The sequence below is a fragment of the Siphateles boraxobius genome, unplaced genomic scaffold (genome assembly GCF_051911475.1).
Source record: "Siphateles boraxobius isolate OS27281-9 unplaced genomic scaffold, OSU_SipBor_1 119, whole genome shotgun sequence".
NCBI classification, from domain to species: Eukaryota; Metazoa; Chordata; class Actinopteri; order Cypriniformes; family Leuciscidae; genus Siphateles; species Siphateles boraxobius.
Window position 1 is genome coordinate 2,429,670 of NW_027508721.1, and position 21,382 is coordinate 2,451,051.

Sequence of the window (21,382 nt, forward strand, 5' to 3'; positions counted from 1 at the left end):
CTAAACATGTATTCTTTAGGGCATGTAAATAATGATTGACATTATCTTCTTAAATGAATCCCCCAAGAGATGCTGCTGTTGTCCCTTTCCTCTCTAAAAATTCCCTGGTTGATTGGCCCTGTGTGTTTTGTATTTGCTGCCTGTCTGTGAGAATGTTTTTAGACCAGACTGGTCTGTCAGCATAGTTCATCTCCCTTAGTTAAGCTGAGATGACAAGTCTGTCCTGTCTCTAATGCTGGAGCTTACAACGGGACAGCCCCGTTTGACAGGCAACCATATCTGGTGGTGTGCTCTCTGCCTGCTGCAAGCACTGTTGCCCGTAGTCCTGTCTGTTATGATTACTAGGGCATTGTCTCTTGGCAGGTGGGCGCTGATCCGCATCCACCCCAGATTTATACAGTGAGAGATGATATGGCATGGAGCCAGAGAGGGATTGGTGCACAAGGTGGTGGCAGAAAAAATATGTGAAGAGCTGGTGCCAGCCATGTCCACTTTGCTATAGTGCCAAATCCAGATGACCTTAAACAGGTGTCATCCTCGACCCCAGAATCCCCTTTCTAAATCCCCCCTCATTGTTTATAAAATTGTTTATTTATAAAATAAACAATGAGCTGCTAATGAAACATACAATAATTACATGAAACAAACAAACAAAAAACTGTAGGGGTCAGACATTTGCATGGAAGAATGAATTCTCATTGTCTCTTCCAGTAGCCAATGAATCCATGTGACTGAGAGGCAACTTGAAGAGTCTGTAGGTTATTTGTATAGGTTGTATAGTATTTACAGTCATTACGTTCCTGTGTATATTGCGTGAATGACGGGTGGTTGGGCAGATAATGGACCCTCTATGGTGGACGGCACTGATCCTCAACAACTCGTCTCAACACCGGCGTGATTACTTGGACTTCCAAAAGATGGAAATGGATAAATATTCTAAATGTTCCGATCCAATCTGACTTGTAATGCTGCCCGAATCATGAATCATGCACTGTTCCTTCGTTGCCCAGAGGAGAACTGGCCCTGCGACTGAGTCTGGTTTCTCCCAAGGTTTTTTTCTCCATTCTGTCACCTGATGGAGTTTTGGTTCCTTGCCACTGTTGCCTTGGCTTTTGGCTTGCTTAGTTGGGGACATTTAATATTCAATAATATTATTGATCTGCCTTACTTAAGGTGGACGTTGACGCAATTTTCTTTTAGAAAACAAACTTTGTTATATTATGTTTTTGTTATCACTGTGAAGCTGCTTTAAAACAATCTGTATTGTAAAAAGCGCTATATAAATAAAGGTGACTTGACAACAAATATTTTGATAAAATAATAATAATTAAAATAAATGCAAAAAAAAAAAAACTTTAATATAATTTTGTTTCTTGTAAATATAATTGTATTCACGCACGCACGCACGCACGCACACACACACCTCAGGAAGATAGTGGGGATTGGCCATTTTGGTGGTCATGTAGAAACGGAAATTTTTATCATAGTCAATGTCAGAGTCTCCCAATCGGATCAATGTTCTGCCACCTAACACAAACGTCTGCTTCAGAAGAATGGGTTCCAGAGCAGGGTCTAGAGTTTCTTTTAGCTGCAAATACAGACACAGACATGAGTGAAATGCATGATATTTCATCATTTTGCAGTTATGATTAATATCATTCAGCATTAATTTTCATTTTCATGTTAGATCTCTTTTTGGTTCAAACTGGCCTAAAATAGGGGGAAACCATACGTTTCAGTTGTCAGAAGTGAAAACAAAGATGACTGAAACTAGTTTCATCAGATAAATCACATCTGGCAAGAGTCAGAACTAATAAACACACTACAGAATCACTAATTTAAGACAGAATTAAACCATTCAAAGCCAATTAGATCAGTTTGGAATGGTTATCAGTTCCTCACAACTGTAATTCATAATTTAAAATATTGATTTGCTTTTTTTCAGCAGTGAATCTGTATTTAAAAAGTGTCAAAGGTGAAAGAAGGGTTACCTCCTCCAGAAGTACAGGCATGCCCAGCCGGATGGCGTTCTCAAGTGTTCGGAGGAAGCCTGCGTCAGTTAGCTTGATCACCTTTAGACCGTTCTTTGCCTCTTTAGATCGTATCCAACGGTTTGCCTAGATTCAAAATGAAACAATAGAAAATGTAGGTTGTAAAGGTTGTAAAATGTCATGTAGTGTGACTCACCAAAATTTTTATAAATTTATGCCAGATCAAATTAACAAATAAATAATTATGCCAAATTATTTAAGAATTTCTTTCAATGAGACTTCTTTTTTCTTCATTATGACATTAAGACAGTTGTATGCCCCAAAATATTAAATATCAAAATAAAATATCAATATCAAAACCAGAAAATAACATGCTCATTCAAGAATAGGCATATGCATTGTTTGTATACATTGTTAATGTATTTTAATCATTTTAAATAAAAGGTAATTAAAATACATAATCTATTAATTCAAATAATTTAATAGATAGCTTCACATCATTGACCATAATATAAAGATGATGACATACACGATGATTAAAAAATGTATTTTAGGTCATATCGCTTTGTGTACATATGTGTGTGCATACGTGCGTGCAAATATGAGTATATTTGTGTGTACGTGTGACAGAGAGAAAGACAGAGATATAAAAAGAAAAATATCTTTATCAGATGGAAAGGATGTGACAGTTGACCCTTTGTAAAAATCTGGGCGGAAGTAGATTCTGCTGAAATGAAGAAAGTAATGCACTACTTTAGAAGTGTGTATGTGGAATCGAAGCATCTAGCCATCAGTGCCACTAAGCAGAATGGAGCTGAGTTGAGTGTAGAGTGTTTGTGTCATGGTATTTGTGTGTATATAAATGCGAGACAGACTGATGTTTGAATGTCTGTTTCAGTCTCTCTAGACAACAGATTCTCCCAAGAGAGACAGCCGGATGGAGAGAGAGCAAAACACAAACGACAAGAAAGAGCAGAGAAAAAAGGAGAACCACAGCCAAGTGTGCTGAAACCAGAGGACAGTAATGAAAATGGAGAGGGTGGAATGGGAGAAAGATATTTGTATGGTAATGCAGAGTCTGGTTGTTTTCCTATTTGGATTTTGAAGGCTGTACTTCGTACCAGTTTGACAACGTCTCCAACCAATTGAACAACACTCAGCTATTAAAGATGTCCTTCACCTGACGCGATCATTTATGTCACAGAGAGGGTATGAAATGCAAAATGCACATATTGAGGTGTCAAGAATTATTCCGCAAGCATCTTTCAACAAGTCAGTGTAAGTTTAGCACCATATTACTTCCATTTGTCCCTAAACCTAAGACTTTCATCGAATAGATTGAAAATATGGATACAGCTTGACTAAACTCTTTACATTCACAGATTTCAAATGACCTGTCTTTGCTAGACTGATCCAATCATCAATGTCTTTCATTTGACTCATAATGCATGCAGTGCATATACTGTGAAGTTTTATAAGTCAGTTTAAACACACTACTGTTATACACTGATGTTTGGGATCAGTAACATTTTTCAGAATGAATACTTTTATTCAGCAAGGATGCAAGTGACAGTAAAGATATCATGATACAAATGATTTCTATTTCAAATAAGTAATTGTTCTTTTGTACTTAAAAAAAAAAAATCTTGAAAAAAAGTGTTATAGTTTCCACAAAAATATTAAGCAGCACAACTGTTTTCAACTGTGATAATAATAAGAAATGTTACTTGAGCACCAAATCAGCATATTCTAACGAATTCTTGAGGATCATGTGATCGGAGAAATGTCTACTGAAAATTCAGCTTTGCAATCACAGAAATAAATTGCGTTTTAAAATACATGAAAATAGAAAACAGTTATTTTAAAATAAAATACTGTATTTTGATTACATAAATGTAGCCTTCTTTCAAGTCAGTAAAAAAATCTTACTGACCCAAAACTTTAAATTTTCCCAAATTAAAATACTCTACCTTTCCAATCTATTATGTAGAGGTTGATATGCTTAATATGCAGAGGTTTCTGCAGGTTTAATTTAAGACTTTTAATAATAATAATATAATAATAATTCGTTACATTTATATAGCGGTTTTTCTGGAACCTCAAAGCATTTTACATAGAAGGGGGAATCTCCTCAACCACCACCAATGTGCAGCATCCAGCTGGATGATGCAACGGCAGCCATATTGCGCCAGAACGCGCACCACACACCAGCTTACTGGTGGAGAAGAGACAGTGATGAAGCCAATCAGTATATGGGGATGATTAGGAGGCCATGATGGACAGAGGCCAAGGGACAAATTTCTCCAGGATGCCGGGGTTACACCCCTACTCTTTTATCGAAGGACATCCTGGGATTTTTTATGACCACAGAGAGTCAGGACCTCGGTTTAACGTCTCATCCGAAGGACGGTGCTTTTTGACAGTATAGTGTCCCCATCACTTTACTGGGGCGTTAGGACCCACACAAACCACAGGGTGAGCACCCCCTGCTGGCCTCACTAACACCTCTTCCAGCAGCAACCTGGTTTTCTCAGGAGGTCTCCCATCCAGGTACTAACCAGGCTCAGCCCTGCTTAGCTTCAGTGGGCAACCAGTCTTGGGCTACAGGGTGATATGGCTGCTGATAGTTTAGGGTGGGTCTATTTGATAGCAGACAGAAGGAGCATTCTGAAAACTTATATAAACACAGACATTGTTGCAAAGCCATTTGATGACGCTAATGCTGCAGAAATGTACATACTGTACTTCGCCTATAAGAATAAATTAATATGAAACAATAAGCATGAATACAAAATAAGACAGAAAGGAACACTATCTGTACATGCACATGGTAAAGGTGCCTATTTGAAATAATGCAAATTACCAACGTGCAAAGCCTTTTCGATTACATTTGAAAAACGTGGTAGTGTTTGATGTAGGATGGTTAAATGCGCAAAATATATGCATAGTAATTGTCGTATAGTAATGGAATGTACTGTAGCGTATGGTGTCATGTGAGAGTTTATGGAATCAAGCAGTCCCTAGACAGTGTTCTCATTGAGAATTCAGAGTGCTTGAGGGAAGTAGCTCCTACTGAGCCTATCCATGCAGGTCATGAGACCGCAGTAGCATTTACTTGGCCGCAGCAATGGGGAAAGTCTGTTGTTGGGCTATCATAAATGTTGATGTCACCATCAAGTTTGCATGGGGTAAACTATAATGATCATCCTGAAACAGCGTGTGGCAGCTGTTTTGCCTGCCAGAGAAATAACTTATTATCTTCCTTTCGACCTAAAAATAAGCTGCTTTTGAATACACTGATCCTTCTTAACCCCCTTTCATGAAGAGTTTTAATGTGAGGTACTGTAGTTTAGAAACTATACTGTTTTGTACCATTTAAAAGGACTATAAATGTCATTATTAAATTAGAATTTGTTCTTGTTACTTGCCTTTCTAATAAATTAACAAGGTACTGTATTGGAACACAGAGCACTGATGGAAGGTTTGGAAATGTTAGAGGTCACCTGATCTTGAGGGTCAATCATGAGTGGCCAGCGGTGTCCCCGCATCACAAGTATACCATTCTCTGTGGAGACATTATCCCGTGGCAACCCTTCGGCATTCCACTGTCGGATCTCGTAGGGATCTCCTAGAATGCTGATAAGACTAAAGTTGTCACTGATAGGAATCTCTAACTGTTGACAGCGTGTGATCCATTGATCTATAAGCTACAGGAAAAATAAAAATGTTTATTTAACATTTAACACGTGCACATTTCCCAGAAACAAGTGTTAGTGTTCAGTAAGCTGAAGGGGAAATTCTGTTTTAATGTGTCATAGTTTGCTATGGTGGGCGACTGACATAGGTCAGGAGAAAGAAGATACGACAGGCTTGACTTTAAAGACATTCTAGAAAATCTTATATTCTCAGTGCCATTACATAATCAAGATATGTTATGGAGTAAGAAAAGGTTGTGATCTAATATACTACCAATTGTCTGTAATGGGAGGTGAAGGCTCCATAATAAGCCACACAAGCTGCAGCGATGAACACATTTCCAATGACGTTGTGGATCTCCTGCTCAAACAGAGTAATGCATTCCTGCCATCGCACCTGCTCGTCTCCCAGAGCAGATGTTAACTTTCCCGACCGACCCAGGCGTGCTTCAGTCAGAGCCCTAGTTTTAGCTACAACCCACAAACAAACACGCATTAACATACACACACATTCATATAGACACATGAAAATGGAAAGCAACCTATCCTGTGTGTGACCTTAAAAATAGTTGACTATTTTAACATTTTTTAAATGTGTATGGAGACCCCTGCAATTTGTTGTGCCATGGGTTTTTGAAAACAAGAATGCATTTTATGTTCCTTTAAGAAATCCATTTGAACTGGTCCAAGCTTCCATAAGACTGGTAAATTAGAAATGTCGACAACCTGACAAGTCAACATGAAAATGTGTGGTTTTGTAAAATACTTATAAATATAAGTAAATATAAATATACTTATAAATAAAAATACTTATTACAGATGCACAAAATTCCACTATTACTGGACCCACAGCGTATATAAATCACTGCATTGATGATGTATTTTTGTAGGGAAACTCAGAAGTCAGAATCACCCTGGTTCCCTCGACAGAAAACCCATAGGACTGGCTTTTGGATTATTTCAGAAAACAACAACTCTTGAATTTTGAACCCTAAATACAAAGCTAAAAAAGCTATTTTAACAAAAAGCTAAAAGTTTGCAAGAGCGCGATTATAAACACAACAAGGCTGTGAAAGTGGACAAGTGAGTAGATGAGTTTTCCTGTTTGTTGTGATGTTGCTTTATGTCTCCAACAACGGACTCTGTAGTCCGATTTAGCCACTTGTTATCAACTGACTTTTTAAAGACAAGTAAAAGCTTTAAAAGGGACTCGGAGTATAACTGATGTAGTTTATGAGAACGAAATGTGAAAATATTCTTTAACTACAGACCGCATTTCAGGCATTTAACTAAAAACCCATCGATGGGTCCAAAAGTGCTAAAATGCTAGCTAATTTTTGGATTTTGGCCAACAAAAATATGTCATCCCAGCAGAATAATGATAGCCTGGTTAAAACCAGACCCTTCTGTCGTAACGGAGTTAGGGTCTGGGGAAGGTTCATTCACAGCTCATTTCCAAAGGGGCGTCACCAACGGACGTCGCTCAAATGCCTCTGTAAGCAATTGGGATAGACCTTAAAACCAATCAGATCGATCGTCATCTTGTAAAGCCCGCCTCAACGTTTGTGATTGGTGCCTCGATTTGGAAAGATTGGAAATGAACTTGAATGGGCTCTTCGCCAGACTAACTTGCAGAGCAAATCTAAATTTGCCGGAAGTTCGTCTGGGTTTTCCCAGTCTAGATTAATGATATAATGATGCCCTTATTTGTTATAAATTTAAATCTAATTCACTTAACTTTGTACAGTTATCCACAAAAAAAAAAAAGCCTTCTTTCAATTTTGATTCTATTATATTGTTTTTTCTAAATCCCTTTATTTGGCCTTTATAAGGCCTTTATAAATAAAGCACGCCTTTATTCTTGCTTTCTGTTATTTTGTGCCCTCAGTGACACATTTAACTAATTTAAATAATTATAAAGTTGTGAAAGCTTATACACTATCTGTCTCTCCATCTCTCTCTTTTTCTCTCTCACCTAGCGTCTCTTTTTCAGCCACACTGGACTCAAACTGCTCCTGCAAAACTTTGATTTGGTTCTCCACATCTTGTAGTTTCCCTTGCTTTTCTTTCAAGGTGGACATTGTTGCGTCCAACTCGGCCTGATAAAAACAAATCAGATTAATAATCACAGCAAACAATACACAGTGAAAATCATAATGGAATAATGTAAATGATACTCATAATGCATTATTAATTAACCCTGTATCTTTATAATGTTCTCATCTAACACACACACACACACACACACACACACACACACACACACACACACACACACACACACACACACACACACACACACACACACACACACACACACACCACACAAACTAGACTCACCTGAGCAGTAGCCAGTTTTTCACGTTTGGGTCCAACCTCCTTCACAACTCTTGAGTAAAGATCCATGGCTCTCACCCACATACACATGGACTTGCAGGCCTTGGACACTTTTTCCACCTTTTCAGGTATAAAGTCTGGATTGTTAATGTATTTCTGTAGCTTCTGAAGAATCTGAGGTTTGATATTGTCCTTTTCATAGTCCATCAGCTTTTTCAGGAAGTTGCCGTCTCCCAGGACCTGCTTTGCACTGGCCCAGTCTGTCCTAGTTGGTGGGAAACAAGGGAATGAAGGGACATGTAGACTACAGCTACTGTAGCAACTAAAATCAATAGGTTTCTTTGACTCAAAGCATATATAACCAGTTTGTTACTATGAAATATAGAATTAGGTAGCAAGGAAATGGAATCTATATTACCAAAATAAAAATAGAGATACTGTGATTCAGAAAACTGCCTTATTTGTAATAACTGAATAAAATGATGAATGTACTGTGTCATGAAGAAAGGGAAAGTGGATGTACAATAAAGTGTTCTAATCCTACAAGACTCAATACGTGTTTTCAAGTGTATTTCGTTATTTTCTTTTGATAAATGATTATGAACGGTATTCAACATATTACAACACCCCACATCCATTCCACCAACCCTTAATTATATTATTAGATTGAACACCAGCTGGATGAGTATGCAAAAATGGAAAAATTAAACAAAGGCTATTAGAAAAACAGTTGATTTAATACAGGTGATTTCCAGCCGCACCAAAGCAAATCACATGAAATTAAATAAATATTTAACAACTGAAAAAAAGGCAATATAGAGAGAGTAAGGTGTCTAATTATGTACTGAAATTAATATTTTAAACTCATACTGTACATATAAAATGTTAATCTAGAGCAATTAAAAGTCTCATATTAAACAGTAAATGAACTGCACACTGTTTTGTAAGTAATATAACAAGTCATTACGAAATGCTGTTCGCAACACATTTTAGTCCCATGAAGTTAAATATCTCCAAGTGAAACAGGATATTTAATGCAAGTCGAGTTGAGTCAAGTATGGCCTGATTTTATCCATTGTAAATTAAATGTATCATGAAAAGTGGTCTATATGACAGGTGGTTGAAAGTGTGGGGTTGAAAAATATGGTTGAATAATTCACAGTAAGACCAAGAACATGTATTAAGAAAGTAAATGGGGTCAATTTTGATTTCATGTTGAGTTTAAACTCCACTAATCTGCCACTTAGATACAGCAGAGGTTTAATATCATGAGCAAATTGAACAATTAGAGGGATAAAAGAACAGTGGAGAGAGAGGGATGTGAAGGGACAGAAACACAGACTGTTCCGTCTGTTATGACATTTTAAAACACCCATTAAATTGGTGTCTTATAAAGTTAATAATGAGTAGCTCAGCTGCAGATAATGATAATGATGCTGAAAGTAAGGAGATGGAGAGGGATAAGCCTGATGAATGAATGAAAAGAGCACAGATGCTGCACAGTCAGAGTATCTGATGTTAACATGGCCAGCAGATACTGAGTCACACTTTCGAGGATCTCAAAGCCAGAGGGGGTTTATGATGTGCGAGGACATGTTTTTTTCTGCAGCTAGATTAGATACCTAAAAAGATTTTATATCAAAACTTCACGAACCTTATGAAATTAAATACCAGAAATAGTGCAATACTGTAAAATTAAATGTCCAAATCATTCCTGCTTATTTAGATAAGTCTTGTCTGATATCTATCACATGCTCAATGCAATGGCAGTTCAGTGTTTTTTCTTTACTTTGCAAGCCTGGCAGGACACGTGTCTGATCACAACCATATTATCTCGGATAAAATATGATTCTGCACAGCCACAGCCACCCTACCCCCACCTTTAGTTTCTTATTCTAGACTAAAACTAAACCAAGAACTAATGCAATTGAACAAATATTCAAATTAAATAAAGTTTGTCAGATAGGTCTAACAGTAGTATTCAGGAAAATACTACCTACAGAAATTGAATAAAGTAATCAAATGTAAAATAACAGTGCATAGTCTTTATTTTATAAATCCTTATTAAAGCTACTAAAGTTACTTAGTCAACAGCAGCAAGTGACTTCCTCTTTTTCTTTTGTTGTTTGAATTAACATTATGGACTCAGCAGGAAGTTTATTAGGCTAAACTGTCACTTTAAGAACTAATGGATGGATCCAAATAGATAAGTGAACGTAGACAGTTAGGATAAAATCGGTTAACTTATAGGGATAGTTCACCCAAAAATTAAAATACTCAACCTCATGTTGTTCCAACCCCGTAAGACCTTCGTTCATCTTCGGAACACGAATTAAGATATTTTTGATGAAATCTGAACATCGTTAAAGTAGTCCAAGTGACTACAGTGGCTCAATCTTAAGTTTATCAAGCGACGAGAATACTTTTTGTGCGCCAAAACAAACAAAAATAACGACTTTATTTCAACTATTCATTTCCTTCTCTATGGGCCTCTAGTCAGCTAACTGATTCCGTAGAGCTACGTCACACGTAGGCTCACTATTGGCCGACGCTGGACATGTGGGTGATGCGTGTGACGTACAACAACAGAAGCTTACGCTATTATACTAGTGAACTGACTCGGGCCCACAGAGAAGGAAATGAATAGTTGAAATAAATTCGTTATTTTTGGGGGGTTTTGCGCACAAAAAGAATTCTCGTCGTTTGATAAAATTAAAATTGAATAGTCACTTGGACTATTTTAACGATGTCTTTAATAACTTTTCGGGGCTGGCAAGTTTCAATCCCTGAAGAAGCCTATGGAGGAGTGATCCAGCTCTCAGATTTCATAAAAAATATATCTTAATTTCGTGTTCCGAAGATGAACGAAGGTCTTACGGGGTTGGAACAACATGAGGGTGAGTAAATACTGACAGAATTTTCATTTTTGGGTGAACTATCCTTTTAAGACATAACTAACTGTGTTTAAATAAATACTAGAGCTGCACAATTCTGGATAAATTGAGAATCATGATTTATTTTGTGTAAAAATGGAGATTGTGATTCTCCCACAAAAAATTTATGTACCATCAATCTCAGATGTCTCTAATAACAACAACAAATAACACACACACAAATTTATAACAATAATGCAAATCGCAAGTTTTCAGCATTGAATTGGGGGGGTTGTGCATGATTTCATAATAAATTGACATGACTGAAAGTCTAGGAATCAATCATGTGATTATAATCAATGGATGGCCAAAAAAATTAGATGATATTAAAAATATCTATATGACAGTAGGTGGTTCTTCGCTGTGGTATTGAAAATCGATACATTTCAAGGTATCGTATCAAAGTACAACACTAGTGTAGGGTGCCAGAAATTTTGGAAATTTTCAAAGGGTGCCGTGACTGAAAAAGGGTTGGGAAACACTGGTCTATTTAAAAGATTTGTTTGAACAAATTTGAACAAAATAAAAAATTATTTTAATGGATTTTCATTTCAATAATTTTCATGTCTCATTCATCAAGACTTGATTTTTTTTTTTATGAATCTTTGTTTTTGAATGAACACGAGATGGAAAAGGTGCTTTATTTGCACACTTTTTATGCAAAGGTTAAATTCGCAACTTTGGGTTGAAACATAGCTACTGTTAAGTCATTTCTGTGTTTTAGGACATCCTGCAAAACTAAATATAATACAATATAATATAAGACAAAAGATAAAACTCACTTGTTGTTGAGCAGAATGCACACCGCCTCCATTACAGTCATGACGAGGTCTGGTGGTTTGGTGAAGACACGGATCTCTGATATGTCAGCTTTATCCAGGGAATTCAGGGCCTTGTTGGCACTGTCGAGTGCAGGAAGAGCCTCATCCAGATCACGCTGTGCATCTTCCGCGATGCCCTGAGTCTCTTCTGCCTTTACCTTAGCTAAAGCTTCATCCTCCTTCACAACCCTACGCACCTACAAGTAAAGAGGTCAATAAAAGCAAATGTTAACTGTTAGAATATATTGAGTATATATGAAAAATAAAAAAGCTGTAATTTGTTTGGGGATTTTCAAAGTGGACAACATTTCAAGTAGAAAATAATTGAATTAATATACAGGTAATTGAGAGATCCTGTGTAAAGAGGCAGAATGGTTGTATTATTATTAATACACACACCTGGTCAGCGCTCTCTTGGTCCACAGCAAGCCTCTCCATCAGAGCATTGACATCAATCGATTTCTGTTCAAGCACAGGCTCCAGTGCAGAGAGGTCTTGCTTCATCTTATCAACTACTTCATTTGTTTCCAGCAATTTAGTAAGACCATTTTTCACGCGATCTCGTGCCTATGCAAACAAATACATGTTACATTCCAAACATTTCTTTCGTTGTCTAGCTTAGATGAGGCCTTTACTCTATTAAATTATCAAGTTACAACATCCATGAATTAAATATTTAAAAATATAACCTTTTGTATTGAAATTAATTTTAAAATAGTGTTATAAGTTCACAATTTTAAGTAATGATGAAACATCAGATATTTATGCATCTTGCATCGCTCATCCATAGCTTCGCCACCTCACCGCCTGCAGCTGTTGTCTCTTTTCTCCCAGCATGCTCAGGTATAGGTTAATGAGCTCTAAATAGGAGGTGGGCGTGGTGTAGTAGTGTCTGCGCAGTTCCGAGTAAAAACGTTCTGCCATGTCAGTCACACTAACATGGATCTCTACACACATCTCTGAAAAACACTGCTTCATCTCCTCACTGCCAAAATCCACGTTCTGGAAGAAGGTCTGGGACACAGAAAGCAGTGCCTCACGAGGCCACTGAAAAATAAACATGGAAAGAAAGAATACATTGTGGCAGTCAGATAAATTATCACATATAAAACTATCACAGAGTGAATTGCATATAGCAGTTGTTGTTTTTTCGTTTTTGGATGCAATATTCCTTTAAATGTTAATTTCCTTTTCATGACTTTTTTATGTATGGTAATATATTAGCTTACACAAACCAAGTACAAAAATATCATGCAGAACGCACTGAAGACGTTATAATAAACTATTCTTTCATTTCATTCAGCTGTCACCTTGAAATATGTGGGGCGAGTGTGAGCCTGTGTTTATACACAAGTAAACAAACACGCGGTGATGGAAACAAATAAGCAAATAAAAGCAGGGTGAACAGCCGTATGGGCTTGCTGCTTAACGCTAATGAGCAGCTGCAGTTGGCCAGCACTGAGTCATTCATCACAGCCACAAACACAACAACAGACAACACAACAAATAAAATCGACACTAGATGCAAACGCACTACACACACTTTATAGTAATTAGCAGAACACCTTGTGCTACGCAACAGTCCCACAGAGGTCAGTCAACATGCATCTCATTAGATAATAGAATGAAAAATGAATGGAGGCAAAAAGATATTGAATGATGGGGCCAGAGCATCTGTATGTGTGTGAAGCCCCCTACCCTTTTTAGAATCAGAAAAAGCTTATCTAACTTATCTAAATGGGCCAGTCTAATGGGTCTAACTTGTAGGATTACAAATTTTATTTAAATGTTTAATTTAGATTTCCAATACAATAGAATTTTATATTGAGAAAGTTTATAAATGATGAGACCAGGAAATCTCTGCAAACGCTAGAGGTTCCCAGCAGGATATTCCTGACTGTCCCATCTCTGTACGAGAAGGCTAGGCCTTTCCTGTTCTCGTGTCTCACCGGGTGAAACTCATGCTGAGCAAGTTTGAACACCTGCTATTTTATTACTGAGACCATTTGTCTTGGAGTTCTTATCTCAGTGCGAGAAGTCCTGCACCGTTCTGTTCTAATGTTTCAGCTCATTTACATGCTTTGTTCATCACAATGTAATCCCTCCCCCTTGAAATGTATATAAACTACAATGTAAAGTTCCCTTAGTTTAGACTTGGGTAAGAGACTAGACTTGACTTGGGTACGAAGCAGACTACAGCAAATAAAGAATCCTGATTAAATAAGTCTCCTGGTTTTCGCTTCTGAGTTTTTCTACAGTGAAGAAGGAAGAAGTTTACAACAAACTTATCTAATGGGTCAGTATCTGGTGGGACCACCATCTGCCTCACGCAGGGCAACACATCTCCTTCGCATAGAGTTGATCAAGTTGTTGATTGTGGCCTGTGGAATGTTGGTCCACTCCTCTTCATGGCTGTGCGAAGTTGCTGGATATTGGCAGGACCTGGAAGACGCTGTCGTATACGTCGATCCAGAGCATCCCAAACATGATGGGTGACATGTCCGGTGAGTATGCTGGCCATGCAAGAACTGGGATGTTTTCAGCTTCCAGGAATTGTGTATAGATCCTTGCAACATGAGGCCGTGCATTATCATGCTGCAACATGAGGTGATGGTCGTGGATGAATGGCACAACAATGGGCCTCAGGATCTCGTCACGGTATCTCAGGTGCATTTTATTGATGGCATTTTGAATGCACAGTGTTCGTTGCCCATAGCATACGCCTGCCCATACCATAACCCCACCGCCACCATGGGCAACTCGATCCACAACGTTGACATCAGTAAACCGCTCACCCGCACAACGCCATACACGCTGCCTGCTTCTGCCCTGTACAGTGAAAACCGGGATTCATCTGTGAAGAGAACACCTCTCCAAAGTGCCAGACGCAATCGAATGTGAGCATTTGCCCACTCAAGTCGGTTACAACGAAACTCTGCAGTCAGGTTGAGACACCGATGATGACGACGAGCATGCAGATTAGCTTCCCTGAGACGGTTTCTGACAGTTTGTGCAGAAATTCTTTGGTTATGCAAACCGATTGTTACAGCAGCTGTCCGGGTGGCTGGTCTCAGACAATCTTGGAGGTGAAGATGCTTGATGTGGAGGACCTGGGCTGGTGTGGTTACACATGGTCTGCGGTTGGATGTACTGCCAAATTCTTTGAAACGCCTTTGGAGACGGCTTATGGTAGAGAAATTAACGTTTAATTCACGGGCAACTGCTCTGGTGGACATTCCTACAGTCAGCATACCAATTGCACGATCCCTCAAAGTTTGCAACATCTGTGGCGTTGTGCTGTGTGATTGCACATTTTAGAGTGGCCTTTTACTGTGGCCAGCCTAAGGCACACCTGTGCAATACTCATGCTGTCTAATCAGAATCTTGATATGCCACACCTACGAGGTGGATGGATTATCTCAAAGGAGAAGTGCTCACTAACACAGATTTAGACAGATTTGTGAACAATATTTAAGAGAAATAGGTCTTTTGTGTACATAGAAAAAGTCTTAGATCTTTAAGTTCAGCTCATGAAAAATGGGGGCAAAAACAAAAGTGTTGCGTTCATAATTTTTTTCAGTATATTTTACATTGCAGCACTTCTTTCCCCAGTCTGTCACTGTCAGTAATGCTGTCTCTATGAAACCCCTCATTCTGAGAAGCTCAATGTCGGCTGGACCAGTGTGTTGTGAGTTGGTTAACCCGTTTCCAACATGTTTCTGAAATGTCAACCCCCTTACCATAACCACAAGTTTCAACACACTACAAACGCAATTCAACCAGGCCTCGCCCCTTTTTCGCATATGCCTTGGGCAGTACTTATTTAAATGAGGAATATGTTTTTGTGACGTTTACGTGAACACTCAAGACTACAATTGAGGCATTTCAGGGAGTTCAGAAAAAAGTGCTTACTGATATAAAGAATAACTCCCTTAGGAGTGGACTTAAAGTTCAAAATGTAAAAAAAGCATAAAAGGTCTTCTAGTGTTCTGAAAATTACAAATATTAATTCAAAATTAAATCTAAACTTGTTCTATTAAAAGTGATTGTGGTGTTTTTTATGAACATTTATAAATAAGTTTATGTATTATACATGTCCATATACGTAGCTAATCATAAACATAACAAATATACAAATATTTATTATAGAGATTGCTACAAAATATGTATTGGTTTTTCCATTCAACCTAGATCAATCCCAGTTTTATAAACCCATTAATTTTAAAATATGACAATTTATTTGCACTTGTGAATTTTGATTCCCCAATCATTCTCCCAATTTTTTTACTTTTTAACACCACTTAGGTTATTCATGCATTTATTCATATATTCATGCATACACTATAAGATATGGAGTTACTCACTCTTGAAACGCTACTCAGCCAATCAAGATTCAAGGACGAGAACTAACTGTTGTATACATACCCTTTATAGCCTAGTCAGGGTAGCAGCATATTTAATTTTTGACAAGAATGAAAATGAGGCAGTGAGGGATAGAAGTACAGTGCGCGTTCAATGGATTATACTGTTGTTTAACAACATACGACTGTTCAGCTGTCAAGAGGTCTTTCCGGAAAAAAAACTTTCAGTTTGACAAAAACCCCAAGAACCAGCTTAAAAAGTTGTGATTAGTGAAAATCATGTGATCTAGGGCCTTTGTAGGTGTGTCCCATTGTAAGTCACAGCCTCGTTTTTATCCGCGTTAAAATTCAATATGCCGTCTAATCTGAGTAAGGTCTATTAATTTAGCTTAAAATAGCACAATCTTTGCCTGTTTCATTTACTCATGTTCTCTCTCTGTCTCTGTCTCTCTCAAAAACTGTGAAAACTGAACTGAAGTGTAGGGATGAGTGAGTACAACACATAAGTAGTATTTTTAAAGCATAAAAGTATATACAAGATTGACAACTGCTCCTTATTCATCATAGTATGCTGCTGCCGTTCTGGCATAAGTGACTCTTTAATATGTGTAGGGATTGGGTAGCAATTTCCCTTATCAATGTTCCATGCTATTACTGGACAGATTGGCCCTGGAGAATAGATGTGCTCATAATGCTGATCTACACCAAGACTAGTCAGAGCATTTGAAGGCATATTTGTAGAGTTTCTTGCAACACAGAATTTGAGTTAATACATTATTCTGTTTGTGTCAGAGATATAGCGATCTAAAAATAGGTTTCTATGATTTTTTTTTTAAGAACAATCGTTTAAAAAATGATTGAACAGTAGTTGATACATGGTTTCCACAAAAATATTAAGCAGAACAACCGTTCACAATATTACTGTTTTTACTATAATTTTGATCAAATAAATGCAGTCCTGGTGAAGCCTCTGGGTTTCACTGAATTTCTATTTAATTTCACATTACGGGAATTCACTAAGAACAATTGGGCCCACTGGCACTTTTTTCATAGTTGATTTTTATTAAGTTTAAAAGAATACTTTCACAACTAACAATGTACACCACATGCCTATAACAAGATACCTAAAGCATAAAAACAGAAGAAAAACTAAAACACACAGGGGACCATATGACATAAAATGTGCAATAACACAAACCAACATTGTGTTTATACAATTTATAATAAGAGGCTGTTGGATGCTTGATTCTGATTGGTTGACGAACATTCTAAGGTGTGCAATTATTTTCAGGGAAATGCACGGTTAAAGTACTTCAAGGGAGGTCTTTACCACATTACAGTTCCATATCACGTCACCAAATGGTTATTTCAAAAAGGTCCTTGCAGCCTACAACAGCAAAAGCACCAAAACCCACACCGACACAGACCGAGCAAATAAATATTAAACAATAGGATAAAAACAACAAATTATTTCCAAGGTTTTTTTTGCATTTATTAGTTATTATGGAAAAGTGCATATCTCTTTCTCTCGATCTCTTCCACTCAAACACACACATTAGCCTACGGACACACACTCGGGTGTTGTCAGAGCTGCTCTGACGATTTTATCAGTTAAATAGTTTAGCAACTTAAAAAGCTAAATAACGTTTCTCCCTAGCGAAGTAACAGATGATATATATTTATAAAAATACATTTAGGCCGCTAAACAGAGTGATTGCTATAAGGATATGAGGTGACTTTAAACCAACATAACAAAAAATGTTTCTGCAGAGAATCACCTACGTGCCTTCAACAACGGAGGCTTGGGATGAGATGCCTAAAATCCAAATTTTCTCCAGCCATTCACTCCCATTATAAAGTTTGGAGGAGACAGGACATTTTTTAATTTAACTCCAAATGTATTCGTCTGAAAGAAGAATGTCATATGCACCTAGGATGGCTTCAGGGCAAGTAAATCATGAGCTAATTTTCATTTTTGGATGAACTATCCCTTTAAACAGTACAAGTCCAAAAATTATGGTGCGTTCAAGTCATCTAGTAAAGATCGCACATGAATGCCACCATAATGTCGTAAATACAAGTGGGAAGCTCGGGATTTTCTTTACAGGGGTCATCGGATGCAAAATTCACTTTTATACGGTGTTTGTATATAAATGTGTCTTTGCAGTGTGTGGGCAACCACCATACAATGAAAAAATTTCATTTTTTTTAATCCTTAAAAAGTCTAAACACTCAATAATCAGGCAGTTTGGATTTTCCGAGCACTATAATGTCATAATGCCCATGCTTCTTTCACGACCACTGACAGACTGTCCCGTATTAGCATATTTCTGCCCTCAGCCATTCGACACCCCCCCATGGAAGAGAGGGGTGGGGTGAGCAGTTGCTCATTATCATTTAAAGAGATATCCACTGAAATAGGTCACTGTGAACAAAGCTGTTTTTGAGGAGGATAAAAGGGTGTTTTACACAACCATTGAGGAATTTTAACCAAAGTATATTTCAAACTTTATATGAACACCCTAAAGAATCATACCAACTTGGACGGGCATCTGGGCATCTGATGACCCCTTTAAGCTCCGATCTTTACGAGTTGGGACTACCACAATACTAAAGGTATTTGGCAGTGATATTGTCAGGCTTTTCTATTTACAGCGAAGTAAGCTAATTGCCTACACAGATTATGATAGCATTATAATATAACAAAAGTTTGCATTGGTTTCATAAATTAATTAAAAACATAAAAAAGCAAAACACACCTGATGCACATTTTTTTTGTTCTTCATTTTCTAGAATTAAAGTTTAAGAACCTGCTGTATTTTTGTGTAATTAAAAAGATGTACACTGCCATCTTACTCCGACGAAAGTGACTTGAACGCACCTGCCGTCGTAAACACTGCTTCCCACTACGTAAATACGAACGTCCATGGAGGACTTCAACGCACCATTAGTGCCGAACACTATTTGCATGACGTTATTGTGACCCGTTTAAAACTCTGCTAGCCACCAGCTTTTTGTAATTATCACATAATGGCTTATTACAGATAGTGCCTTATTTACAAAAATCAGTGCTGTGCATATTTAAACTAAGTCATCATTATTGTTTTTACACCCATGTTTCCTCTCTATGAAACATGAGAAAACGTGTGCAAACTTAATTTAAATATGCACAGTGAAGTAATATTCCAGCACATACAGCAGCTAGGTAAGTGTGGTTGCGGGTGGAATCTGAATAGAACACAGGGTTTTTTACAGGCACAGCGGTTTAGTGGTGAAGTTGTTTAATTAATTCACTGCTAAGTAATTTTGGTTTGAAGGAGCAGAAGTAAGATTCTGTCTGAAAGGATAAGAGAGTGATAAAAGGGAGGAGGCGGATTCTCACCTGAACAAACCAGTCGATGGTGCAGCAGTTAACTAGCGAGGGGAACATGCGGCAACGTGAGCGGAAGGAGTCGCCCACGGGGCTCATGCACAGCACTATATGCAGCTTCTCACGAACACGAGAGATAAAGAATTGGAAGACCTTGAGACACAAAGACATAAACAGAGATTAGACAACCGACCTCTAAACAGAAGAGTAGAGGAGCTGAGAATAAATAGTGACGATTTGCACAATGGCTTGTTTAAGGTCATGTTTGCGAGATTGGATGGTTATTGGTTGTATCACATACCTCATCCCTGTTTCCTTCAGAAATGCCAGCTTCTTTGGCCTTGGGGCTAATGGCAGCCAGCACCTGTTTTAGTTCATCCTTCTCAAAGAGGTTTGGTACTTCACCAGAGTTCAGCATGTTATTAATGTCCTCCAGGAACTCTTCCACCACAATCTGAACCAGATGAGAAAAACAAAATCGCATGGTCAAACAACATCATTCGGCCAACAAAGATTTAAACATTCTGCCGCATCACTATCAAGAATTAATGCCATTTGGCATCATTGATTTAAAATCTAGCATGTCTTGAAGGATTGAGTTTGAATATGTACCTTTATTAATGAGATAAATCAGAGAGGAATATTTTCAGTGAAAGATTACTTAATTTTAATTCTGTTCCTCACTCAAACCTATCACACTTAGGTCTGCACACACACGTGGGTATTTCTGAAAGGTCACACACACACACACTCTAAGGGCAAGTTTGAAAAACAATGTTTCAACTGTGTGACTCTCCCTTAAGTTTACTCCCTTAAGTCTATCAAAACACTCAAATAAATGACATTTAAAACAGCCTATACAATCAAACATTCTTATTCCCATTAGTAAATAACTTTACAGATGGGCACACAAGCACATACACTTCACAACATATATCTCATGTCTATAGCACCAGGCTGTGCCTGTTTCGTTAGGAACTGCTCATTAAATAATTTAGGGGGTCATTACTGCTACTGAGCCTGAATGCTGAATCACAAAGCAGTAGCATTCTCTGCTTTCATCAGGCAAGACAGTACTTTACAGTACTGGCAGAGGGCCCGGAGTCATAACAGAGATGACCTACTGTCTACTCCACAGCTCGGAGAAAACCTTTCTGCGTCCAGATTCATATCAGGATATCAATAAATCATAACTTTTGAATTGGATACAGGAGGCTCGAGGCTGTTGGAGAGGTGCGGTTTTGGGTTAGACTGGGGCAAGCATTCCAATTTCTAGACCCTTATTTTAAGTCACATCAATCAATCAACAACAACAAAACTCATAAAAAGAAATTTGTAAAGTGGCATTGAATTTATATTGAAGACATAAGGACAATAGCTGGTGCCCTTGTTGAAAGGATAGAATGGAGCATAAATGACATGGACGCAGATGCTTTTGTGGGACACAAATTCAAAATAAGCCAACATTTATATCTCATATTTTCCTATATTCTATGTACAGTATTAGTGTTTGGGACTGACAATATGTATGCACAATATTGGTAACATAGCAGTTATAGGCTGATTTTACATACATTTTCAAAGTAAATGGGACAATATTGGACACATATCGGCAAATATTGGATATGTATTGGGATTGTGATAATTTCCCCTATTTTTTATATTTAGAATGCCTTTGCAGTAATTTAAGTTAATATTTAAAAACACTAATCATTTAAAACTAAAATGTAACTTTTAGCAAATTTCAAAATAAATATCAATACATTATTATATTGTGATGCATAATTTTACTTGTAGCATTTAAAATGGCTTTAGTTGTTTTTTAGTTTTTAGTGTTTTAGTTGTTATTTGTACAAAATCGTATAGAATTATAA

General features: G+C 37.6%; 2 protein-coding genes across 2 annotated transcripts in view; both read right to left on the reverse strand.

Moving 5' to 3' along the window:
• Positions 1-21,382, reverse strand: part of LOC143713118 (uncharacterized) — a 311,754-nt gene that overhangs the window by 277,607 nt on the left and 12,765 nt on the right. The window lies entirely within an intron of this gene.
• dnah6 (dynein, axonemal, heavy chain 6) overlaps positions 1-21,382 on the reverse strand; it is an 85,546-nt gene that overhangs the window by 32,283 nt on the left and 31,881 nt on the right. The window contains exons 49-59 of the mRNA XM_077204027.1: positions 19,810-19,962; positions 19,521-19,661; positions 12,582-12,824; positions 12,177-12,344; positions 11,739-11,974; positions 8,027-8,288; positions 7,662-7,785; positions 5,961-6,157; positions 5,495-5,698; positions 1,992-2,117; positions 1,424-1,588 (exon numbers count right to left, since the gene is read on the reverse strand). Of these exons, the coding sequence (XP_077060142.1) occupies positions 1,424-1,588; positions 1,992-2,117; positions 5,495-5,698; positions 5,961-6,157; positions 7,662-7,785; positions 8,027-8,288; positions 11,739-11,974; positions 12,177-12,344; positions 12,582-12,824; positions 19,521-19,661; positions 19,810-19,962 (2,019 nt within the window). The remainder of the gene's footprint in view (positions 1-1,423; positions 1,589-1,991; positions 2,118-5,494; positions 5,699-5,960; positions 6,158-7,661; positions 7,786-8,026; positions 8,289-11,738; positions 11,975-12,176; positions 12,345-12,581; positions 12,825-19,520; positions 19,662-19,809; positions 19,963-21,382) is intronic.